The 26,758-nt window shown below is 44.1% G+C and overlaps 1 protein-coding gene across 8 annotated transcripts in view; it reads left to right on the top strand.

Moving 5' to 3' along the window:
- cacna2d2a (calcium channel, voltage-dependent, alpha 2/delta subunit 2a) overlaps positions 1 to 26,758 on the top strand; it is a 1,382,174-nt gene that overhangs the window by 928,855 nt on the left and 426,561 nt on the right. For all 8 annotated transcript variants that reach the window (XM_068051351.1, XM_068051350.1, XM_068051349.1 and 5 more), the window contains one exon: positions 1,884 to 1,983. In XM_068051351.1, the coding sequence (XP_067907452.1) occupies positions 1,884 to 1,983 (100 nt within the window). The remainder of the gene's footprint in view (positions 1 to 1,883; positions 1,984 to 26,758) is intronic.

Here is a 26,758-nt window from a genome sequence, read left to right as displayed (position 1 = left end):
TGTGTGTCTGTCTGTATCTGTGTGTGTGTGTATTCGTGTGCATGTGTGTCTGTGTCAGACTCAGAAGGGTCACTGACCCGAAACGTTAACTCTGCTTCTCTTTCCACAGATGCTGCCAGACCTGCTGAGTGGTTCCAGCATTTCTTGTTTTTATTTCAGATTTCCAGCATCCGCAGTATTTTGCTTTTATATCAGAAGGGTCACTGCCGTGTGCTTTGTTGATTCTCAGGAGTGGCAGTGTCAGTGGCCTTACCCTGAAACTGATGACGATTTAGGTTCATCGGAACAAAGGTGCAGGAGTAGGCCGTTCGACTAATCGAGCCTGTTCTGCCATTCGAGCCTGTTCTGCCATTCGATAAGATCATGGCTGATCTGGCTGTGGTCTCAACTCCATTTTCCTATCCTCCCCCCGCATAACCCTTGACTCCCTTGTCTATCAAAAATCTAACTTAACCTTGAATAAATTCAATGACCTAGCCTCCACTGCTTTCTGGAGAATTCCACAGACTAATGACCTTTGAGAAAAAGAATTTCCTCATCTCCATCGTAAAAGGGAGACCTCTTCTTCTTAAACTATGTCCCCTAGTTCTAGTCTCCCCCACAAGGGGAAACATCCTCCCGGTACCCACTGTATCAAGTTCCCTTAGGATCTTATATGTTTCAATAAGATCACCTCTCAATCTTCTAAACTCCAATGGGTATAGGTTCAGGAGTCACAGATACCCAAAGAAGGGGGTCGAACTTTTAAAGTGATTTTAAAGCAGTTTATGAAGAAGCAACAGTTTAAATATAGTGTATATTAAGAAGCAGGAGTTAAATTATGATGATTACAGATTACAGATCCCAGATCATACGGTGGGGCAGAACGGTCTCCCCGACAAATGAAGCAGGCGAGGTGTTGGTGGTCTCTTCAATTCTCGAGTCTTCAGTCTTCTTGAGCTAGCCAAAATGCTAGGCCGAAGCCTAACACTTGGCCGAAGCCGAGCTTCAGGAAGCTCTTTCTGTTCTTCAAAGACTGAAGATTTCCCTCCTGAGCACCTGTTTCTATACATTATTCCCAACATCAATCACTTGTTTGATTCCAATTGCCCAATCATCAACAGACAGGTACTCAAAGTAAACCCCTCCCATGCCTATCACTCTGCCTCCCCAAAGTCTCCATTCACCTTATCTCGTGCTTGGTATTGTTTGTAAACTTCTGCCAGACACTTGTCTGGAGAGGGCACAAGGCTCCATCTGATTAGCTTTAGGAATGTCTTGTTTCAGAGCCTGTGCTCGAGTCATGGCTTTGGCAGAGATAACAGGCCAATGCTGTAGTAGCTGCCTGCTATAGAATCTTTCTTAATAAGAGAGAGAGAGAACTATTTCTGTAAGATGCAATTAGTTTCTTAAGATTTTATACAGTTATTAGACAGTTATTTCCTACTGTACAGACTGTATAGATCCAGAAAAGTGCATGTGTGTCTGTTCATGCATTTCTGTGTCTGGGTGTGCACATTTGGCGGCACGTCTGTCTGTGTGGGTGGCCGTATGTGTGTCTGTGTGCACACAGGCTGTATGTGCCTGTTTTTTTGTGCATGTCTTGTCTATCAGTGTGCATGACTCTGCGTGTGAATGTATGTGTGTTTGTCTCTGTGTGCGAAAGCCCATCTGTGTGTTTGCATGTCTGTTCCTGTGAGTGTGTGTTTGCGCATATCTATGCACCTGTCGGTGCTTGTGCACATCTCTATCTGTGTGTGCTTATCTCTTTGCGTGTCTGTTTGTTTGTGCAAGTTTGTGTGTATGCGTGTATGTCTGTATCTATGTGTGTGTGTGTATCTGTGCGCATGTGCGTCTGTGTCAGACTCAGAAGGGTCACTGCCGTGTGCTTTGTTGATTTTCAGGAGTGGCAGTGTCAGTGGCCTTACCCTGAAACTGATGAAGACATCTGTCATTAAGATGCTGGACACACTGTCCGATGATGACTACGTTAATGTTGCATCGGTAAGTACTGAACTTCATACTGCAAAACGTATACCCCATTAAATTTGGACAGAATCGATTAACAATATGTTTATTCTGTACAGAAATGACCTGGCTATGGATTGCAATGGCTGTGGGTGAGATAGTGACTAGAATGACCAGTCATCTCATGGGTCATATAAACTTATCAGTTTGTCCAGCTTGTGTCTAATTGTTAAGATTTCCTGAAATCAGATATGGAACAATTGTAAACTCAATAATACATTTGGCAAAGTCTCCACGAGCTCAGATTGATGGTAGTTGGTGTGTCATAATTTCCAGAAGGAATCTTCTGAACCGTTCTTGAAATCTACCTACATATGTAAACAAACATTGCACTCGTACGTGTAGGGTTCACAACTCTGCAGGAATGACCGGGAGTTTCCCGGAATCGGAGGTTTTCTCCCCAAAGCATTCCTCCAGCACACCTGGTGCTTGGTGAGGTCACTGATATGCCTCTGGCTTGGTGATGTCCAGCTGACCACCCCCACAGAGAGCCGAGGCTGGCTGCAGCGCGGTGGAAACAGTGCTGAGGATTCAGCAATCAGCGGTACCGGTATTTCGGGAGTGTCGGCCAGTTGTTCCCTAATTTCTCCTCTTTTCCTCAGCCCCTCCCTCGGTTTCCCCTCTTCCCCTGCTCATGGCTGGCCTCCTAGTGCTGGAATTTATTCACACAACAGCTGCTGCAGTAAAACTGCGAGCAGCAACACTCAACAACAATCTTTATAGGGTAAATGCAGTAAGATTCGTGGATGTCACGTGATCCAATGCTACGTAAAGATTGCATGTGCTCAGAACGTCACGTGATTGAACCTCCAGGATTGTCGACAACCAGAGTTTGCAACTCTTAGGTGCACATCTAAGACATAGGAGTTCTGATGAAGGGTCACTGACCTGAAATGTTAACTCTGCATCTCTCTCTCTCCACAGATGCTGCCAGACCTGCTGAGTATTTCCAGCATTTCTTGTTTTTATTTAAGATATAGCAGAGGTCATTTCACACTTGGTTACAAATACAAAACGTCTGCTTTTTTTTAAAAAAGAGAAAGACAGTTACTTGCTGGAGCCTGAAACTCACCAGTAGCTTCCAAGCTGCAAAGTTCCCTGACTAAAGTATGATTACATTCTGATAGATCTGTGGCAGTGTTTATTTAACAACAAATAAAGAGACACAGCTCCACCTTAGCAGTGGTTTAAGAAACATTGGTCCGTTTATGCCTTTTAAGCCCTGTGCAGTCTCACTGGAGTTGGGCACTGGCCCTAGTCAAGTAAGCAACCTCACACCCCTGATTTACTCATTTTGTGCATGATTATGGGAGGGGTTTGAAATGAGGTAGTGGTACAGGCCTTATTAGCATTTTAAAGTTCTTAGAATGAGGTCCCACTCCAAATCTCCGGACTTCAAACAAGACATTTCCCCAGCATTCAGCTTCCCATTTAAATGGGTATATGATGACCTGTTTGGGATAGCTTCTTCAATCAAGATTCCTGTAGATTCTGTTGCTGTTCAAGGGAACTTTTATTTGGCTGGCAGCACTTTTCCAACTCACTGCTGAAAATCTAGCACACTTTAATATCTTTTTATTATTCAGTCGTTTGCTGAAGCCTTCAGTTTGCAAAGCCACACTTTTCTGAACTCCTCCCAACTCTTACAGAACAGACTATAACTGACAAAGTTGGCAGGTTGGATGAGGAGGACCAAATTGTACAGGCATATCTTCAGCACCAGCAATGCCCCAGTGTGTACATTTACTGCCATCTGTTGTCTGTTGTTGTATTTAGTAGCGTAACAGGGACGTTCTGGAGAAAGTCTCAGATTCAGGATAAGGTCGACTAAGAACTGTTTATTATTTACATTATACTATATACATTCTCATCAGGCCTCCTAAGCTAGCATCCTTCGTGCTGCTCTCTCTTCTCTCCAGCCTAACCTCATGTGACTGTGACATCATCACTCTTACATTGGGAGGGGTTGCTCTCACTGTCTTCAACATTACCCCTCTACATTTTTATACTACACCATCAATAGAGACCACTCTACCCCTACCTGGCTATGTTGGAGAGGATTTGTCATTGCTGTGCATTTTTCACTGCCAATGCAGAGACCAAGCCCTGAGAGAGTCAGTGACTAGAACAGCTCTACCCACAGCTGTGAAGGCCACAAAGGAATTGAACTTTTATGGAGCAGGATCTTTCCATGCCACCGCAGGGGACACCTCGCCAGATAAGCCAGTCTGCAGTTGACTAGCACAAGGGACCATTAATATGTTTGCCAAAGGAAGTTTCTTCATCATTTTCCCAGTGGAAACAGAGAATCCTCTGAACTTTTACCTCCTTCTAGACATATCGAGAGTCTTGTGTATAAAGACAGAACATGGGGTCACCAAGGTTCCATGTGTTAACCTGAAGGAAAGTGTACATGAACAGAACGGGGTGTAACTCCTTAAAGTGTGCCAAAATATAATCGTACAAGTTATTGCCTGTTATCCAGGAAACAGCCATGATTGTTTTATTCTGCAAAAGTCCTTGGTACCAGATGGAATGAGGTGTCAGGGAGGGAGATTAGCTGAGGAAGTAGGTGCCAGGGAAGGAGAGCACTTGAGGGAGTGAGGTGCCAGTGAAGGGGAGTAGCTGAGGGAGTGGAGAATGGTGATCTTAAAGCTTCAAAGATGACAGTCACTATCCTCCTCCTCCTTTCATATAGGATCACTAATGAAAGTATTATTTGACTAAATAACCAAATCAAATCTCTGCTGAACATCTCATGTAGTGTGAAATTCCCTTGATAATCTGTGCTGATGACCACTGTTCCTATCTGTATTTAACTCACTTAGTAATTTCTGTATCTGGGACTGATTCCAGCTCATGCAAGTTGATGCTGCAGACAGTTCCATGTGTGATATAGTGGAGATGATTTGGACTCTGTTGCCACACTCCCAGAATGAGGGAGAGCCGAACAGCTGCCTGCAAAGAATGTCCCTTTTTTGTACTAAGTTATTGAAAGCTCGGGTCCCTAGAAAACCTTTATTTTTACTGATCTAAATCCCAGACTGGCGCTCACAACCAGGACAAATAGAGAGGGCTCATGTTGTAATTGTGTCTGGGGTCATAGGTTAAGATTCTTAGTGGAACATTCACTTATTTTATGATGAACAATTCAACTCAGAAAATCAGAAATACGATTAGTGGTATTGAAGCATCAGGCAGTATAATAATTGAGAAAGATGCTCAGTTGAGGTATGTTGAGAGATCTGATATTCCACACCAGCAACATTCATCTCTTTGCACCTGGTGCAATATGTGATATTCACTCACTATTTTCAGCATAATGAATTGAGTCATGGTCTTCAGACTCCCCACCTACTCCTTCCAAGATATAAACACTTACATTATGGATACCTCTGATAGTCTTAGTGCAGTGATAAACTGCTCAGCAAGCATCTGCATGCACTGCTCTACAGTAACAAGCTTCCCATTGGCAAAACTTAGCCGCCACTCTCCTACAGACTCCCTCCTATCACTCCTAGGTTGATCTTGAGAAGAAAGAACTTGCATTTGTATGACAGCTTCCACATCCTCAAGACGTCTGAGAGCCCTTCAATGTCAATGAATTACATAAGTGTCGTCATTGTCATTTTGTAGGCAAACATGGCAGCCAGTTTGCACACAGCAAGATCCCATAAATAGCAATAAGACAAACAACCAGATAATCTGTTCTGAGTAGAGTTGGAGCCTACATTATGTGCTCTAGTCTCAGGAGGGGAACTTGACCCAACAAGCTTATAACTGGATAACTGGGAAGTGAGAATGCTGTGAGGACAAGCTTTCCTCTATACCAGTAATATCCTATCTTATTTACCGTTACTGTGCTAAAACTCTCATGCTGCTTGCTCTCAGACTACAAATCTTCAAAATACTATTTCACAAAATAAACGAATGGAGTAAGAAAGCTTTCTGAGGAAAACAAACAACATCCCCCCCACCCCTGCCAATCATTCAAGGAACCAACAGAAACAGAGAAGCTCCTCACTTAACCTGACTATTCGGTTTCTGTTTTTAGCCTCTTAAATGATATTTTTGTTTGTAATCCATGTTTTGGACCCAGAACACTGAGGATCTATTTGAAGATGAACAAATAGCATTGCGACATGAAGTATAATTGCACTCCACATTAAACAGCTTCTTAGCATTTTTAGTCATTTGATTTAAAAACCTGTGATGGGAAGGTTAATAATTCCTGACCCTCTCACTAATTGCTATTTACCAATTTAATAGAATCAGCCAGGCCATTTCAATCTATTGTCTGATTAAAAGCACTCCCAGGACCTGTCCCACTGCCTTGGTTAGTAATTTCACTGCACAGTGTGGACCTGAGGATCCCAGCTTTGATCGTTGGCTAGACTGAGTTAGCTGATCTCAGACACGGCAGTGGTAGGGGTACTACAATTGGTCTCAGCAGTTCACATTGAAGAGGGAAAATGGCAACCAGGATTTCCACTCCCAATTGGTATCAATGACCTGTAAGGAAAAATGCATGTTTGTAATACCTCCATATTGAATAGACTCAATTTAAGCTCATGAAGAATGACCATTTGGGCAAGATAGCAATGGGCAATCAGCACCCATGGGACTGGTTCTTGGCACGTGCCAGCACCTTCTTGAAAGTAGGGGATAGAAAGGGTTAATGACATGGGGGTGGGCACTGAATTGAGATGTCTGCAATTGCTGCTGTGGCAAAATGCACCGGCATGATTGGGGATATTGAGGCTGCAGACCATGTAAGTCTAATGAAGACGCTTTGTGTTCCAATTGGAATCCTTCTTGTGTCGAGTTGTAGGGAGAGCTCCATTGACCACGTGACCAGGGACCTGTCGATACCACACAAACCTTTGACTTAATGTGTGATGTTCAGTTCCGGTATGAAGTTCATGCATGTTTCCTTCCTGTGGGAACTTGGAAGGGGGAATATGGTGGATGGGAGCTTTTTCTGTGATTTGAAGTTGAGATTACAGTATTTAGTCTGGAGAGGGAGCTAGGTCCATTTTTTTTTTCAATTCATGCTCAGGATGTGGACATCACTGGCAAGACTGACATTTAATGCCCATCCCTAGTTGCCTTAACAAATGAGTAGCTTGCTAGACCATATCAGAATGCAGTTCATAGTCAACCACAGTGCTGTGGGACTGGATTCACATATAGTCAGACTGGTTAAAGATGGTAGGTTTCCTTCCCTAAAGGACATTAGGGAACCCATTGGGTTTTTATGACAATCTGTCAACTTCCTGGTTACTCTTATTTGCAATACTTTTTATTTCCAGATGTTTTTAATCTTAATTTAAATTCTCTAACTGCCATGGTGGGATTTGAACTCAAGCTCTCTGCATTGTTAGTCCAGGTCTCCAGGTCATTACTGGTAGCATAACCAATACACCACTGAAAACGAAAAATATTATCAAGACTAGTGAGCATGGATTTCAGAAGAAAGATTGTATTTGACCAACCTTATTGAATTTATTGAAGAAGTAACAGAAAAGATAGATAAGGATAATGTAGAAGATGTAATATATTTGGATTTACAAAAAGCCTTTTATAAGTTACCACATAGTAGATTCATGAATAAGGTCGGAGCATGTGGAGCCAGGGGACGAGTAGGAGATAGGGAACAAGTTGACTCCAAAACAGAAAACAGAGATTAGGAGTTTCAGATAGCTAATGAGATTGGGAAATGGTGTTCCACAGGATCAGTTTGGACCACTGTTGTTCACAATTTCCATAAACGATTTGGACTTGGAAATTGAAAGTAAAATGTCAACATTTACATATGACATCAAATTGGTGTCTTTAATACAGAGGAAGACTGTAACAAAATTTCTTTCTTTCTTTTGGGCCTCCTTATCTCGAGAGACAATGGATACGCGCCTGGAGGTGGTCAGTGGTTTGTGAAGCAGCGCCTGGAGTGGCTATAAAGACCAATTCTGGAGTGACAGGCTCTTCCACAGGTGCTGCAGAGAAATTTGTTTGTTGGGGCTGTTGCACAGTTGGCTCTCCCCTTGCGCCTCTGTCTTTTTTCCTGCCAACTACTAAGTCTCTTCGACTCGCCACAATTTAGCCCTGTCTTTATGGCTGCCCGCCAGCTCTGGCGAATGCTGGCAACTGACTCCCACGACTTGTGATCAATGTCACACGATTTCATGTCGCGTTTGCAGACGTCTTTATAACGGAGACATGGACGGCCGGTGGGTCTGATACCAGTGGCGAGCTCGCTGTACAATGTGTCTTTGGGGATCCTGCCATCTTCCATGCGGCTCACATGGCCAAGCCATCTCAAGCGCCGCTGACTCAGTAGTGTGTATAAGCTGGGGGTGTTGGCCACTTCAAGGACTTCTGTGTTGGAGATATAGTCCTGCCACCTGATGCCAAGTATTCTCCGAAGGCAGCGAAGATGGAATGAATTGAGACGTCGCTCTTGGCTGGCATACGTTGTCCAGGCCTCGCTGCCGTAGAGCAAGGTACTGAGGACACAGGCCTGATACACTCGGACTTTTGTGTTCCGTGTCAGTGCGCCATTTTCCCACACTCTCTTGGCCAGTCTGAACATAGCAGTGGAAGCCTTACCCATGCGCTTGTTGATTTCTGCATCTAGAGACAGGTTACTGGTGATAGTTGAGCCTAGGTAGGTGAACTCTTGAACCACTTCCAGAGCGTGGTCGCCAATATTGATGGATGGAGCATTTCTGACATCCTGCCCCATGATGTTCGTTTTCTTGAGGCTGATGGTTAGGCCAAATTCATTGCAGGCAGACGCAAACTTGTCGATGAGACTCTGCAGGCATTCTTCAGTGTGAGATGTTAAAGCAGCATCGTCAGCAAAGAGGAGTTCTCTGATGAGGACTTTCCGTACTTTGGACTTCGCTCTTAGACGGGCAAGGTTGAACAACCTGCCCCCTGATCTTGTGTGGAGGAAAATTCCTTCTTCAGAGGATTTGAACGCATGTGAAAGCAGCAGGGAGAAGAAAATCCCAAAAAGTGTGGGTGCGAGAACACAGCCCTGTTTCACACCACTCAGGATAGGAAAGGGCTCTGATGAGGAGCCACCATGTTGAATTGTGCCTTTCATATTGTCATGGAATGAGGTGATGATACTTAGTAGCTTTGGTGGACATCCGATCTTTTCTAGTAGTCTGAAGAGACCACGTCTGCTGACGAGGTCAAAGGCTTTGGTGAGATCAATGAAAGCAATGTAGAGGGGCATCTGTTGTTCACGGCATTTCTCCTGTATCTGACGAAGGGAGAACAGCATGTCAATAGTCGATCTCTCTGCACGAAAGCCACACTGTGCCTCAGGGTAGACGCGCTCGGCCAGCTTCTGGAGCCTGTTCAGAGCGACTCGAGCAAAGACTTTCCCCACTATGCTGAGCAGGGAGATTCCACGGTAGTTGTTGCAGTCACCGCGGTCACCTTTGTTTTTATAGAGGGTGATGATGTTGGCATCGCGCATGTCCTGGGGTACTGCTCCCTCGTCCCAGCACAGGCATAGCAGTTCATGTAGTGCTGAGAGTATAGCAGGCTTGGCACTCTTGATTATTTCAGGGGTAATGCTGTCCTTCCCAGGGGCTTTTCCGCTGGCTAGGGAATCAATGGCATCACTGAGTTCCGATTTGGTTGGCTGTATGTCCAGCTCATCCATGACTGGTAGAGGCTGGGCTGCATTGAGGGCAGTCTCAGTGACAGCATTCTCCCTGGAGTACAGTTCTAGGTAGTGCTCAACCCAGCGGTCCATCTGTTTGCGTTGGTCAGTGATTATGTCCCCCGATTTAGATTTGAGGGGGGTGATCTTCTTGATGGTTGGCCCAAGAGCTCTCTTCATGCCATCATACATTCCTCTGATGTTTCCGGTGTCTGAGGCCAGCTGAATATGACTGCATAGGTGTTGCCAGTAGTCGTTTGCGCAACGCCTAGCTGTTCTTTGTGCAGTACTTCTGGCTGCTTTAAGTGCTGCGGATGTTAAATCGCTGGGGGCTTTCTTGTAGTTCAAAAGTGCAATGCGCTTAGCGGCTATGACAGGTTCCAGCTCTTCATTATGAGATTGAAACCAGTCTGCATTTCTCTTCGCACTTTTGCCGTAGGTGGTCAAAGCTGACTCATAGATGGCGTCTCTGATGTGGGCCCACTTGGTCTCAGCATCCCCTGTGGGAGTGTTTTGAAGGGCTGTTACAAGTGAATTTAGAAATTTTTGTAACAGCTGTGGGTGAGAAATTCTGCTCGTGTTGATGCGCGGGTGGCCCTTCTGCTTGGAATGATGCAACTTCTTTGGTCTGAGTCTAACCTTGCTGCACACCAGGGAGTGGTCGGTGTCGCAGTCCGCACTGTGGAAGCTGCGTGTGATTTGAACACTGTTTAAGGCGGCTCGCCTTGTGACAATGAGGTCTAGCTGGTGCCAACGACGTGATCTTGGGTGCCTCCATGAAACCTGGTGACAGGGTTTAGTGTGAAAGAACGAGTTGGTGATGCAGAGGTTATGATAGGTACACAACTCAAGCAGTCTCTGCCCGTTCTCATTCATCCTTCCAACGCCATAGCGCCCAAGGCAGGAGGGCCATGAGTCATGGTCGGCCCCAACCCTGGCATTAAAGTCCCCCAGCAGGAATAGGTGTTCGGTGTTGGGGATGCTGCTAATGATGTTATGGAGTTGTTCATAGAACTGGTCTTTAGCTTCAGGTGCGGAACAGAGTGTTGGAGCATAGATGCTGAGTAGGTGTACTGGACCAGAGGTGGTGAGCAGTCGGATGGACAGTATGCGTTCCGAGCCATTTGAGGGAGGCTCTATCATGCTGAGCAAGGAGTTTCTGATGGCGAAGCCCACTCCATGCTGTCTTGGTTCTTCAGGATCCCTGCCCTGCCAGAAGAAGGTGTAGTCTTGCTCTGCTAGAGAGCCACTCGCGGGGAGGCGAGTCTCCTGAAGTGCTGCAATGTCCACATTGAGTCTACTGAGCTCGTTGTTAATGATGGCGGTCTTCCGAGAATCGTTGATTTGTGTAAGGTCTTCCGACAGGCCAGGACACATAGTTCTGACGTTCCAGCTTGCAAAGCGAAGGGCTGGTACCTTCTTTCCTTTTTTCATGTTGTTTGGTGCGGTGTATCAGTCCACCTTTCGGGCAATGACCCTGAGCTCCAAGCACCCATTGAAGCAGGCAGACTGTGGCGGGACAGAACCTTATTGACCGGGGGCTGCCCGGTTTGAGGCGGGCGGTAGCTGTCCAGTGAGGTGCAATGACCTCTCCCACCGACAAAGGCAACCCGTGGCGCCCAGTTTCTACGCCAATTTATCTGGACTTATAACCCGTAACTGCTGCCTTCCGTGTTGTTTCAGTCGCTGTGAGGCAACTATGGAGTGACCTCTCCATGGCGCATGCCTGGGCAAATTTATGGAGGTTGAGAGTTGCCCAGTCGTCAAAACCCCCCTCTCGGCCTTTCTGGTGGGGTCCAAAGGAGTGCAGGACACGACGTTTGGCACCAGTATGGCTGCAGGAACTGCCGGAAACATGCCAAAGGTGACACATGACCGCCTACGGGGTTCCGCTCCGGATTTTCTGTTAGGGTTTACTCCCTTAGCCTTGGTCTCTCCCGAGACGCCCACAAGGCAGTGGGGTTGTTGGGGCCCCTACACAGGTGTAGGATGGTGCCGGTGGGAGGAGGGGATGCAAGGGGGAGGGGTAGAGGGAGGGGGTGGGGGGGGGGTGCAGGGGAAGGGGGTGCGGGGTGAAGATGGTGCGAGGGGGGGGCGGGCTGGGACGGGGTTGTGAGGGGGTGAGCTGAGAGGGTAACAAAATATAACATAACAATAATACACTTGCAGAAAGGGCAGTAATTGGCAATTGGTAAGTGTGAGGTAGTATATTTGGTAGGAAGGATAAGGAGTTCACATACTCCTTGGAAATTAAGTGTCTGATTGTGGTTGAGAAACAGAGATGTCTGAGGGTGCAGATACACAACTCATTAAAAGTAGTGGGTTAATAAGACCATAAAAATGCAAACAAAGAACTGGGGTTCATTTCCAAATGGATGGAATTAAAAAGCAGAGAAGTTATGTTAAACTTGTATCGAACCTTGATTAGATCAAACTGTGAACAGTTCTGGTCTCCATATTATAAGAAGGACATATGACCACTGGAAAAGATGTAAAAAAACATTTACAAGAATAATACCAGAACTGAAAGGTTACAACTATCAGGAAAAATTGAACAGGTTGTGTTTTCTTCTCTGGGAAAGAGAAGACTGAGGGGTGATCTGATAGAGGTATTTAAGATTTTGAAAGGTTTTGAAAGGATAGATTAAAAAAAACTTGCATTTATCTAGCACTTTTCATGGTCACCAGATGTCTCAAAACACTTTACAGCCAATGAAGTACTTTTTGAAGTGTAGTCACTGCTGTAATCTGGGAAACGTGGCAGACAATATGTGCACAGCAAGCTCCCATAAACAGCAATGTGATAATGACCAGATAATCTGTTTTTGTAATGTTGATTGCGAGATCAATATTGGGCAGGACACTTGGGATAACTCCCCTGTTGTTCATCAATATAGTGCCATGGGATCATTTACTTCCACCTGACAGGGAAAACAGAGCCTCAGTTTAACATCTCATCCAAAAGAAGTTAACTCCAACACTCCCTCAGTACTGCACTGGAGTGTCAGCCTTAATATAGAGATGTAGAGAAGATATTTCTACTTGAGAGCCAGATTTTTTTAATATTGGTTCTTGGGAGGTGTGCATCACTGGCTAGGCCAGCAGTTATTGTCCATTCCGAATTGCCCTTGAGAAGATGGTGCTGAGTCGCTTCTTGAACAGCTGCAGTGTATGTGGTGTAGGTAATCGAGAGTGTTGTTAAAGAGCAAGTTCCAGGATTTTGACCCAGTGACAGTGAAGGAACAGCGATATAGTTCCAAGTCAGGATGATGTGTGACTTGGAGGGGTACTTGCAAGTTGTGGTGTTCCCATGCACTTGCTCCCCGTGTTCTTCTGGGTGGTAGAGGTTGCGGGTTTGGAAGGTACTGTCGAAGGAGCCTTGGTGAGTTGCTGCATCTTGTATTTGGTACACATTACTGCCATTGTGCGCCAGTGATGGAGGGAGTGAATGTTGAAGGTGGTGGATGGGGCGCCAATCGAGTGGGCCACTTTGTCTTGAATGGTGTTGAGCTTCTTGAGTGTTGTTGGAGCTGCACTCATTCAGGCAAGTGGAGAGTATTCTATCAGACTCCTGACTTTGCCTTGTAAACAGTGGACAGGCTTTGGGGAGTCAGGAGGTGAGTTACTCGCTGCAGGATTCCTAGCCTTTGACCTGTTCTTATAGCCACAGTATTTATATGGCTAGTCCAGTTAAGTTTCTGGTCAGTGGTAAACCTCAGGATGTTGATGGTGTTAATCTGTTAATTTTGTATCAATTGTTTGATTATATGCAGGTGGAGGGTATTAATTGGGGTCTTACTTGAGCATTTATAAACAGATACTTCTTGAGACTGGTGGAGGTTTTGAGTGAGGAGCTACGTATTTGTAATCCTTTTACTCTGTACAATAATTGTGAAACTGAGTAAAGATATGCTTCAGCATTATCCTTCCATAACAAGCTTTCTGGAGTTTAACAGATGGTAGGGAATTCAGTGATGGTAATGCAATTGAATGTCAAGGGGAGATGGTTAAATTCTCTCCTGTTGTAGATGGTCATTGTCTGGCATTTCTATGGCACAAATGTCTTTGTTCAGGCCCAGCTGATGCTGCCAACTTGTGCTGGAGTCTGCTGACCAACCCCCAACTGATACAATCATTGAGACACTGTGTTAAATAACTCTGGGCGACTGGAATTCAGTCATGTTGGAATTCCTTTGCTTTGTTTATTCAAAGGTTCAATTTTGTTTTTGATATTTTATCAGTGACTTATCAGTCCAAGCCTGAATGTTGTCCAGGTCTTGATGCATGTGGGCACAGACTGCTTCAGTATCTGAGGATTTGGGAATGGCACTGAACACTTTGCAATAATCAGTGAACATCCCCACTTCTGACCTTATGTTGGAAGGTAGGTCATTGATGAAGCAGCTAAAGATGGTTGGGCCTAGGACACTACCCTGAGGAACTCTTGCATGATGTCCTGGGACTGAGATGATTGACCTCCAACAACCACAACCATCTTCCTTTGTGCTAGGTGTGACTCTAACAAGTGGAAAGTTTTCCCCCGATTCAATTTTGCTAAGGCTCCTAAGTAGATCAGAACTAGGGGCCATAAATATAAGGTAGTCACTAATAAATCCAGTAGGGAATTCAGGAGCAACTTTCTTAAGAACATAAGAAATAGGAGCGGGAGTAGGCCATTCGGCCCCTCAAGCCTGCTCTGCTATTCAACAGGATCATAGCTGATGTGACTGTGGCCTCAACTATACTTGTCTGCCTGCCCCCATAACCCTTGACTCCCTTTTAGATCAAAAATCTGTCTGACTCAACCTTGAATAAATGCAATGGCCCAGCCTCCACTGCTTTCAGGGGTAGAGAATTCCAAAGATTAACAGCCCTCTGAGAGAAGAAATTCCTCCTCATCTCCATCTTAATTGGGAGAACCCTTGTTCTGAAACTGTGCCCCCTAGTTCTAAATTCCCCCACGAGGGGAAACATCCTCTCACCATCTACCCTGTCAAGCCCCTCAATATCGTAAGTTTCAATAAGATCACTTCTCATTCTTCTAAACTCTAATGAGTATAGGCCCAAACTGCTCACCTTCCCTCATTAGACAACTCCTTCATTTCGGGAATCAGCCGAGTGAACCTTCTCTGAACTGCCTCCAATGCAAATATATCCCTCCTTAAAAAAGACAAAAACTGTATGCAGTACTCTAGGTGTGGTCTCATTCAAGGCCCTGTACAGTTGTAGCAAGACTTCCCTACCTTTATACTCCATCCCCCTTTACAATAAAGGTCATCGTTTTATTTGCCTTCCTAATTCCTTACTGTACCTGCATGCTAACTTTTTGTGATTCATTTACAAGGACACCCAGATCCCTCTGTACTGCAGCTTTCTGTAGTCTCTTTTCATTTAAATAATATTCTGCTTTTCTATTCCTCCTACCAAAGTGGATAACCTCACATTATACTCCATCTGCCCAAATTTTGCCCACTCACTTAACCTATCTGTATCCCTTTGCAGACTGTTTGTTTCCTCCTCACAACTAGTTTTCCTACACATCTTTGTATCGTCAGCAAATTTGGCTATAATACACTCTATCCCTGCATCCAAGTTATTAATATCATTTTTACATAGTTGAGGCCCCAGTACTGATCCCTGTGGCATCCCACCAGTAACAGTTTGCCAACCTGAAAATGACCCATTTTTCCCGACTCTGTTTCCTTTTAGTTAGCCAATTCTCTATCCATGCTAATATATTACCCCCAACATCATGAGCTCTTAGCTGGTGCAGTAACCTTTTATCTGGTACCTTATCAAATGCCTTTTGAAAATCCAAATATACTACATCTACTGGTTCCCCTATATCCACCCTACTTGTTAGATCCTCAAATATCTCTAGTAAATTTATCAAACACAGTTTCCCTTTCATAAAAACATGTTGACTCTGCTAAATTGTCTTTTGATTTTCTAAATGTCCTGCTCCTACTTCTTTAATAATGGATTCTGACATTTTCCCAATGACAGATGTTAGGCTAACTGGCCTATAGTTTCCTGCTTTGTCTCTCCCTCCTTTCTTGAATAGGGGCGTTACATTTGTGGTTTTCCAATCTGCTGGGACCTTTCCAGAATCTATGGAATTTTGTAAGATTACAACCAATGCATCCACTATCTCTGCAGCTACTTCTTTTAAGACCCTAGGGTGCAGGCCTTCAGGTCCAAGGAACTCATCAGCCTTTAGTCCCTTTAGTTTGCTGAGTACTTTTTCTCTAGTGATAGCAGTTGTTTGAAGTTCCTCCCCGCCCCCTTTTGTCCCTTGATTTTCTGCTGTTCTTGGGATGCTTTTAGTGTCTTCTAACATGGAGACAAATGCTAAATACTTGTTCAAAGTTTCTGCCATTTCCTTGTTTCCCATTATTAATTCCCCAGTCTCATCCTTGAAGGGACCAATGTTTAACTACTCTCTTCCATTTTATATACTCTTGCTGTCTGTTTTTATATTTCTTGCTAGTTTACTGTCATATTCTAATTCCCTCTTTTTTATGTCATCCTTTGCTTGTTTCAAAAGTTTTCCCAATCTTCTAGCCTACCACTAATCTTTGCAGCATTGCACGCCTTTACTTTCAATTTGATACCATCCTTGACTCCCTTAGTTATCCACCATCCTGCACGGAGAATCTTTCATTTTCAGTGGAATATATCTTGGTTGAGCATTATGACATATATTTCCTTAAATGTCTGCCATTGCTTAACTACCATCATACCTTTTAATCTATTTTTCCAGTCTACTTTAGATAACTCTATCTTCATACCTTTGTAATTGCCTTTGTTTAAGTTTAAGACGCTAGTTTCAGACCCATATTTATCAACCTCAAACTGCATGTGAAATTCTATCATGTAATGATCACTCTTCCCAAGAGGTTCCCTTACTATGAGATCATTAATTAATCTTGTCTCATTACACATTACCAGGTCTGAAATAGCATGCTTCCTGGTTGGTTCCCCAACATATTGTTTGAAGAAACTGTCCCAAATACACCCTATGAACTTGTCCTCAAGGCTACCTTTGCCAATTTGATTTGTCCAATCTATATGAGCATTAAAATTATCCATGATTATTGCAGTACCTTTGTTACAAGCCCTCATTATTTCTTGATTTATACTCTGTCCTACAATGTAGCTACTGTTAGGGGGAGCCTGTAAATTACTCCCACCAGTGACTTCTTTGCCTTGCTGTTTCTTATCTCCACGCAAATTGATTCTGCATCTTAATCTTCTGAGCCAAGATCATTTCTCACTACTGTACTGATCTCATCCTTTATTAACAGAGCTAATATATTTTCAAAATGTTAAATATCCTTGAATATTCAGTTCCCAGCCTTGGTCACCTTGCAACCATGTCTCTGTAGTGGCTGTCAGATCGTACCCATTTATTTCTATTTGTGCTATCAATTCATCAATCATGTTACATGATTGCTGCGTGCATTCTGATAAAAAGCCTTTTTTTCTGTCTGTTTACCATTTCTTATCGAGATAGTGGTTAGAATGTGAAACTCGCTACCTCAAGGGATGGTTAAAATAACAAAGATCCATTTAAAGGGAAACTAGATAAGCACATTAGGGAGAAAGGAATAGAAGGATATATTGATGGGGTTAGGTGAAGAAAGTTTGGAGGAGGCTTATATGGAGCATAAACACAGCATGGACCTGTTGGGCCAAATGGCCTGTTTCTGTGCTATAAATACTTTGTAATATTTGTAATACTGCAGCTCAGTCTTTCAGCATTCAAATACTCATCACAAGCTGGAAAATAAGCAGGTGTCTGCATGTGTTGGGATTCAGCACAATGCATTCCTCATTTCAACAAAAACTTGTATTTCTATAGCACCATTAACATAGTAAAAGGTGTCAAGGGGCTAGACAGGGGCGTAACCAAATAAAATTTGACACCAAACCATATAAAGAGATGTTAAGACAGGTGACTAAAAGCTTGGTCAAAGAGGTAGGTTTTAAGGAGCATCTTAAAGACGAAGAGAGAGGTGGAGAGGTTTAGGGAGGGAATTCCAGAGCTTAGTGCCTAGGCAGCTGAAGGCACAGCCGCCAGCGGTGGAGTAATGAAAATTAGAAATGCGCAAGCAGCCAGAATTGGAGGAGTGCAGAGAAACTTAATGTTGAAAGAGTAGAGGTGAGATCTGTCTCATGAACGTACAACTATGTGTGCAGCAGTCATGAGCTCAGATATGGATGTCAGTACTGTAAGTAGGAGCAGACTGCTATCAAGGTCAGAATAACTGGGTCTGTCAGTGATCTGCAGAGTCGGCTATTGTGCTTCAGGCTTGATTTGGACCCGCAGAAGTGGAGCGAGGTCAGGCAGCAGTCAGTGCGAGATAAGGCACCTTTGGGTCTGATTGCTAAATGGTAAAATGAGATTTTCTATTCTTTATTACATTGTGGAGAAAAGTAGATAACCATGCTAATCAGAAGCACAGTGGGAAAAGGTTTGTGCTCTCTCCACACTCAATGTGATACAGAAGCTTATCACGCTGTTGAAAGATTGAATTTGGTCCCATTGTTCTCTGACTGAGAGGAATATGTATCGACCATTGCAGTTTGAATTCTAAATCACAGCTTTCAAGACAGCTGGCAATGATATTCAGGATACTGTCACTCACTGGATCCTATTAGAATCACATCTCACTTTTAAACAGAGCCCATGTTATTAAACTGAATTACAGCCGTGCCATTGCTCTTAAATATGTTTTGCCTATTTATACACTTTAGTTAGAGAGTGGTGTTCTGGAATATGTTATGGTTCTGAGGGGAAAGGATTCAGTAACCGGTAACTTGTTTCAATGAGCCGGCCTCCGGGTGTTATTGGAGTTCGATGTCTGATTGCTGCCCAGTTGATTAACTCGTCAGGTTTGATAGATGGGGTCATTGGTTGTTTATTGGGTTTGTGGAATTAGATTCCTGGTTAGGGGTGTTAATATCAAGATTGCTAATGAAGATTCCTTAGGGACCTGTACTGGAACCTCAGCTTTTCACTGTATTTATCAATGACTTTGATGAAGGAGTAGAGAGCCATATATCCAAGTTTGCTGATGACACCAAGTTAGGTGGCACAGTTAGCGTAGATGGGAACATAAAGTTGCAGAGGAACATTCATAGATTAAGCGAGTGGTATCATGCACATCGGAAGTGCGATGATACAGCATTCACAGATGAACTCTGAAGAGTTATGAAACAATGAACTTTGTCTTTAAAAAATGATCCTTTATTTTAAAAAGCGAACAATGGTCCAAAATGGCCGCTGAAGAAAAAAAGGGATTATCGTTTTGTGTATTTGAACTGTCTGACAAAGACAAAGGACAAATCTTCAAAGCCAAAAAATGTTAATGAAATCCATCTTACACCTATCCTAAGAACATTCCAGAATTTAATATCTTCTTCTAAAACAAAGGAGGTGTGAAGTCGCCATGTCCTGGGAATTGTGTGATCACCATGGGGAAGAAACCAGAGTGTCTCCTAACAGGAGGTGAGAGGTGACACAGTTTTACCTTAAAGCAAAGACTGCCAGAGACAGAGAGAGAGACTCACCCAGAAGGCGAAGCTACTTGTAACAGCTGGCATTCCAGCAAGCCAGAAAGCACATTCCCTGCTGAAAGAATCCGACATCTCCATAATACAACTGAGAGAGTGAGCTAGAAGTGACCCACCATCTTCAAGAGAACCTTCCATCAAGAGAGAAATCTGAGGCGGTGGGCTCACAAAATGGTGGCGCGCATGCCGCAGAGCTGTTGCAATCTCCCGCACGACGGCTCATTTAAATAGCTGGGGTTCCCCTCCCACCAATCACATGGAGGGGGCGGGCTGTCCGACGCTGGCAATGGTGTCAGCTGTCTATGCGCAGGTGCTGGCGTCCTTTTTAAAGGGCAGCCAGCCCTGCTGGCATATTTAAATTTTCAAAGATAAAGCCCCAAAATTTATCAAATTAAATTCTAACGCCCCTGTCCCACCCCCCAATAACAATTACATTAACTATTTGCCCTCCCCGCCCACCAAAAACACATCTTTTAAATCTGATCTCTCCTTCCAGACTTCCAAAAGTTTAAAGTTCATCCCTTCCCACCATCCTGTACACCCATTACGTTTATTTGACTCCATTCCCCCCCTCCCACACTGAAAATCTTAACTCCCCCCTCCCCCTGCCCAACCAGTGTCACGCCTGTTTTCCACAGATGGGGAATTGAAGGCGCGGGAGTGCTGGCCACCACACTGAAGATCGCAGTGGGCCCAGAAGATTGCTGGTAAGTATATTTAAATGAATTAATTTTATTGATTTAACTATGTAAGTGCAGGTTCCCTCACCCAGAGGGGCCGCCATGGAGCCTCGCTGTTGCTGGGAGGGTTGGGTCGGGTCCTCCCCATATCGAGCTCCTTGGCAGGCCTTTGCCGAAACGATCTTCCAGCCATCCCCCCCACCCCCGCTACAGAGCCCAATGTCGGGGCTCGGTAAAATCCAGCCCCTCCAATCATATCAGGCCTGCAACTATCTGGAACTTGAGTCTCAAGGGAATTCAACAGGTTTATCATAACTCTTCTCCCCCACAAAAACCCACCTACCTCTTTCCCTTCTCTAACTGTTTCTTCTGTGTGTGTGTGTGTGTGTGGGTGTGGGTGTGGATGTGAGAGAATGCATGAATGAATGAGGTTACGACAATGTCGGGATAAGGCGCATCGATCAATAAACAGTTGACTTTCTGTTTCTTAAAACCTACAAGAAAACCTGTTGCTGTCTGTTTATTTGAAAAATAAAACCCCAAGCGGCTAAACTCTTAATACAAATACACTTGCTGTGGTGAGGTGGAGAGTTGAACATGGCCGTAACAGTAGACACGCCCTTGGCAGATTAAGTTTAGCCTGGGGAAGTGTAAGGCTGTCCACTTTGGACCTAAGAAAGACAGATCGGAGTATTTTCTAAATGGTGAGAAGCTGCAAACTGGATGGTCAAAGGGATTCAGGAGTCAAAGTACAGAAATCACTAAAAACTAGTGGGCAGGTGCAAAAATAGTTCAGTAGGCTAATGGATGTTATCCTTCATCTCAAAGGAACTGGAATACATAAGAACATAAAACATAATAAATAGGAGCAGGTGAAGGCCTGCTCTGCCATTCAATCAGATCATGGCAAATCTTCTACCTCAATTCCACCTTCCCATATTATCCCCATATCCCTTCGTATCCAAAAATCTATTGACTTCTGTCTTGATATATTCAACAGCTGAACATCCAGAGCTGTCTGGGGTAGAACATTCCAAGGAGTCCCAACCATTTGAGTGAAGAATTTCTCCTCATCTCAGCCCCTTATTCTGAGACCCATAATTCTAGACTCTCCAGCCAGGAGAAACATCCTCCCAACAATTATTCTGTCAAGCGCTTAAGAATTTTGTATGTTTCAATGAGATCACCTCCCATTCTTCTAAATTCAATGGAATATAGGCCTAGTCTACTCAGTCTCTCCTCATAGGACAATCCCGTCATGCCAGTAATCAAAGTGCAATCAAAATACCAAGGGGTAGAAGTTATGCTACAGTATGCAAAGTTAGATCACAACTGGAGTACTGTGTTCAGTTCTGGGCACCTCACCTCAGGAAGGAGGGTGCAGCACAGATTCACCAGAATTATACCAGAGTTAAGAGGGTTATATTTGTAACGGCCCCGACAAACAAATTTTTCTGCAGCACCTGTGGAAGAGCCTGTCACTCTAGAATTGGCCTTTATAGCCACTCCAGGCGCTGCTCCACACACCACTGACCACCTCCAGGCGCTTACCCATTGTCTCTCGAGATAAGGAGGCCAAAGAGAGAGAGAGAGAATTATGAGGACAGGTTGCATAGTGTATTCCCTCGGGTATAGAAGATTGAGGGGTGATCAAATTGAGATGTTTAAGATGATTAAAGGATTTGGTAGGGTGGATGGAGAGAAAGTACTTCTTCTGAGGGGTGTCTAGAACAAGGGGGCATAACCTTAAAATTAAAGCTAGGCGGTTCAGAGATGATGTTAGGAAGGACCTCTTCACACAAAGGATAGTGGAAATCTGGAACACTGTACCTCAAAAAGCTGTTGATGCTGGGGGTCAATTGAACATTTGAAAACTATTCTTGATAGATTTTTGTCAGGGATATGGAACGAAGACAGGTAAATTGAGGTATCAATCAACCATGACTGAATTGAACATTGGATGGAACAGGCTCAAGGAACTGAATGGCCTACTTTTGTGCCTGTGTTCCTGATGTGTGTAGTTTATTAGTCAGTTTTGCTTAACCTTTTGACCAATAGTTATCTGATGATTACAATTCAATGAGTAGTGGGCTCATGGCTGTATTGTTAGTTAGTATGTTTTTATGTATTTTGTGGTCACCTAGCAGAGGCACCCATTGTTGGCAACAAGCATTATCAAATCAGTTACAGTATGGTTAGATACAGAGTAAAGCTCCCATTACACTGACAAATATCAGACCACAAGTTAACATTATTGCAGGTGCCCTTGCAGCTGATGGCCCAGCTGTATATGTATGTCAGATGCTGAGAAGACAATGAAAATGGTTATTACTAGGTGGGTGTCCCAAGGCCTGCAGATCTTAGTGAGAAAAACTTTGCTGCATGTGCCTTCATTGTATTCAACTCCGATGCTTAAGTCAAGGCCAAGTGATATGCCCAATTTTATTCTTATTGTGCTTGGACACATGCAACATCAAGTCAGCATTTGAGTGAGTGAGGCACCAAGGAGCCCAAATAAAATGAGAATCTTAATGGGAACTTAATGGGAATCAGGAGGAGCATTCTCCATTGGCAGAAGTTATAGCTAGCACAAAGGAATATGGTTGTGGTTGTTGGAGGCCAATCATCTCAGCAATAGGACATCGCTGCAGGGGCTCCTCAGGGTAGTGTCCTGGATCCAATGATCATCAGCTGCTTGATCAATGACCTTCCCCCCCCCACCATAAGATCAGAAGTAGTGATATTCACTGATGATTGCATAGTGTTCAGTTCCATTTGCAACTCCTTAAATAATGAAGCAGTCCATGCCCACATGCAGCAAGACCTGGACACATCCAGGCCTGGTCTGATAAGTGGCAACTAACACTCATGCCACACAAGTGCCACGCAATGACCATCTTCAACAAGACAATGTCTAACTGTCAAAGCTTAGCCAGGTGGTGAAGTATAGAACATTAAAGTCAAGTCTTTATTCGCTTATTAGATTTTATTTACAGAGATACACATTACAGAGCATACACCTCCAATGGCACAGCTTGTTTCAGCCTGCTATATATATGAGCACAAGTGAGTCCCCAATTAATTCCCTGAATGCAATTAACACCCAATGGATATACAATTAACACAAACATCTCCCCTTGACATTCAATGGCATTCCCATCATCAAATTCACCACCATCAATATCCCAAGGTCACCACTGAGCAGAAATTTAACTGGTCAGTCAGATATAAACTGTGGCTACAAGAGCAGGTCAAAGGCTGGGAATTCTATGGCGAGTAACTCACTTCCATTCTCCCCAAAGCCTTTCCCCCACCTACAAAGCACTAGTCAAGAGTGTGCTGGAATACTCCCCACTGGCCAGGATGAGTGCAGCTCCAACAACACTCAAGAAACTTGATACTATCCAGGACAAAGCAGCCTGCTTGATCGGCACCCTATCCACCACCTTAAACATTCATGCTCTCCACGACCGGCACACAGAGGCAGCAGTGTGAACTAGCTACAAGGTGCACTGCAGCAACTCACCAAGGCTTTGCCAAAACCACCACTGGAGAAGGGTTTTATGGGACCCACACCCATTAAATGAGAGGGTTGGAGGGGCCACCAAACTCACAGGTCTCACATATCTTACTAGATGTCAATGCAGATTTACGAGCCAGGACTGGCTGGAGTCGAGTTCGAACCTTGCAACTTTGAACTCAGGCAGGAATGCTACACTGAGCCAAAGATTGGCTGATTGAGGTGACTGAGTGCACTTGATAAAAAAGACCGGATGAAATTAGGAATCTATAGATACTGATCTGACCCCTGAGAAAACAATGAGTCAAAGAGAATTTAACCTGCTTTGATCTTCATCATCACTCAGCAATAAACCAGTATTTCTGATGTATCCAGTCTCCATTCTATCTGATGATCTGGGAGTTTGTCATGCTTGGAATGTGCAACCAGGCCTATGTCTTCATTCAGGGGAAGATTGCTGATAGCACCTCAGGTGAAGCATGATGTGTCTGTTAAAATATTTGTCATCTTTCCTGTACATAGTCTCATTGAATTGCTCTACAACTGAACAGGGATCAATTAGATGTAAGCACTTGTGGAGGTCTGACTTCAAGTTTAACAAGAAATGAATCTTAGTTGAAGAGCCTGCATTAAAAAGCTGTCCAATGTCTGTGCTGTGACAGGTGTAGAATTGGTGAGATGCATCACATTTTGTAATATTTCCCTCCTAGGCATCACCAATCAATCTGCTAGCGGAGATGCCCGCCTGCTCCCTTCTATTCTCATCAGCAACTCTGCCTTACACAGCCGATGGGCCTGGGGACTGTTTCAGCTCAGCATTATCACACCATTGGCTGCACTTCAATTGCCATTTAATTGAGTTGAAAGGTCAATGCTTCAGGGTAAAGAAATTTTCCCACTGTCTGTGAGGTTGAAGTTATAGCCTTCATTTCCTATAATCTTGTGGAAGATTGGAGAGCAAAGAATCATTACCTCAAACAAATATCTCCACTCAGGTAAATGAATGGAGAACTGCAAAGAGGCCAAAGGTGTAGCCAACCTAATACCACTGTGATAATTCATGCTCACTCCAGTGGGAGGGTGCATTGCCAAGATTATTAACACGGGAATTCAGAAATCCTAATTATTTGTCAATGCAAAACATTTCAGCAGACTTAATGACCACAGTAGGATCTCTGAAGGAAGTCTGTCTGTGTCAGATATCGGAATATGTGGAGTGTTTCTGTGAGTGTGTCAGATATTGATGTATGGCCATGGTTGGTGTGTGTGTGTGTCAGATATTGGTGTGAGTCTACATGCTGCCCCTTGGCGAATGAAAACACAGCATCAGTTTCTACACTGATGACACCCAACTCTACCTCAACTCCACCTCTCTCAAACCCTTCACCCATCTCTAAATTATGAAACTGCTTGTCCGACATCCAGTACTGGATGAGCAGAAATATTCTCCAACTAAATATTGGGAAGACTGAAGCCATTGTCTTCGGTTGCTGCCACAAACTCTGTTCCCTAGTCACTGATTTCATCCCTCTCCCTGGCAATTCTCTGAGGATGAATCAGACTGTTCGCAAAATTGATATCATATTTGATCCCAAGATGAGATTCTGACTACATATCCGCGCTATAACTAAGACAGCCTATTTCCACCTCTGTAACACTGCCTGATTGTGCTCCAACCTCAGCCCATCTGCTGCTGAAACCCTCATCCATGCCTGTCCTGACCTCTACACATGACTACTCCAATGTACACTTGGCCAGCCTCCCATTTTCTATTCTCTATAAACTTGAGGCCATCCAAATCTCTGCTGCCTAATTTGCACCAAGTCTCATTAATTCAGCACCCTTATGTTTGCTGGTCTACAGAGGCTCCTCGGAAAGCAATGCTTCAATTTTAAAATTCTGAATTCTCATCCTTGTTTTCAAATCCCTCCAAGGCCGAACTCCTCCCTATCATTGTAATCTCTGCCAGGGTGCCAATATTCCGAGATATCTGCACTCCTTCAGTTCTGCTCTCTTGAGCATTGTTATGAACACTGGACTTTGTAACACGATTATGTTTCAAAGATTGTGATTTTTAAAGGTTTAAGGTGGAACACGGAAAGTCAGGTGATCTCACATCCACTTTGCTAAAGGACAAGACATAAATCTTAGTTACCAGGAGAACACAGATCAAAGACTTTTTAAAAACAAAAACAGAGACTGCAGGAGTAACACCTGAAAAACAATGGGTTCACCCTCCCAGACTTCAGGATCGTAAACAAGGAGTCAGTGATTCTGAAGATGCAAATATTTCAGGCAGCTGTTAACACCTGGGAATAATGGAAGACCCAGGTGGCTCTGTGAAACCGCACTTCTGGACTTTGCATATTGGAATAGGACAATGAGTTATTGACATTTGGTTCCAGATAAATTTAACAGATTTTCTGAAGGCAGGCAAGCTGTAAGAAGGGAACACAGTGGTTGCAGTCTCAGAGCAGGTGGGAAGGAAGATAACCAGTGGAGGCAGCCTCGTGGGAGAGAGGGAACACCTGCTCTCAGAAACTTGAGACAACAAAAGACTTCAACCTGCTTTGAAGCTGACACTTGTGAAAAAGTAGAAGACCAGCAGGATACCCAGTAATCGCCTTATTCTTTTTTTTTGTGGGATGTGGGCGTCACTGGCGAGGCCAGCATTTCTTACACATCCCTAATTGCCCTTGAACTGAGTGGCTTGCTAGGCCATTTCAGAGGGCATTTTAAGAGTCAAACACATTGCTATGGGTCTGGAGTCACATATAGGTTAGACTAAGTAAGGAAAGAAGATTTATGTCGCGAAAGGACATTAGTGAACCAGATGGGTTTTTACAACAATTGAGAATGGTTTCATGGTCACTATGAGACTAGATTTTTTTTGAAATTCCCAGATTAATTGAATTCAAATTTTACCATCTGCCAAGGTGGGATTTTAAACCCATGTACCCAGAGCAGTAGCCTGGGTCTCTGGGTTACTAGCCCAGTGACATTACCACTACTCCAGCGCCTTCCCGAACGTCCATGTGAGAAGTGCTAGGAAATCTGAACGAAGATGGTGTAAGTGCTGGTGTCTTCTGTTGGTGGGTGTGAGTGCTGGTGTCTCCTGTTTAGTGGGTGTGAGTGTTCGTATCTCCTGTTTAGTGGGTCTGAGTGCTGGTGTCTCCTGTTTAGAGGGTGTGAGTGCTGGTATCTCCTGTTTAGTGGGTGTGAGTTCTGGTGTCTCCTGTTTAGAGGGTGTGAGTGTTGGTATCTCCTGTTTAGTGGGTGTGAGTGCTGGTA

The sequence above is a fragment of the Heterodontus francisci genome, chromosome 19 (assembly GCF_036365525.1).
Source record: "Heterodontus francisci isolate sHetFra1 chromosome 19, sHetFra1.hap1, whole genome shotgun sequence".
NCBI lineage: Eukaryota > Metazoa > Chordata > Chondrichthyes > Heterodontiformes > Heterodontidae > Heterodontus > Heterodontus francisci.
The sequence above is the reverse complement of the archived record's forward strand: the minus strand, read 5'-3'. Positions and strand labels throughout refer to the sequence as shown.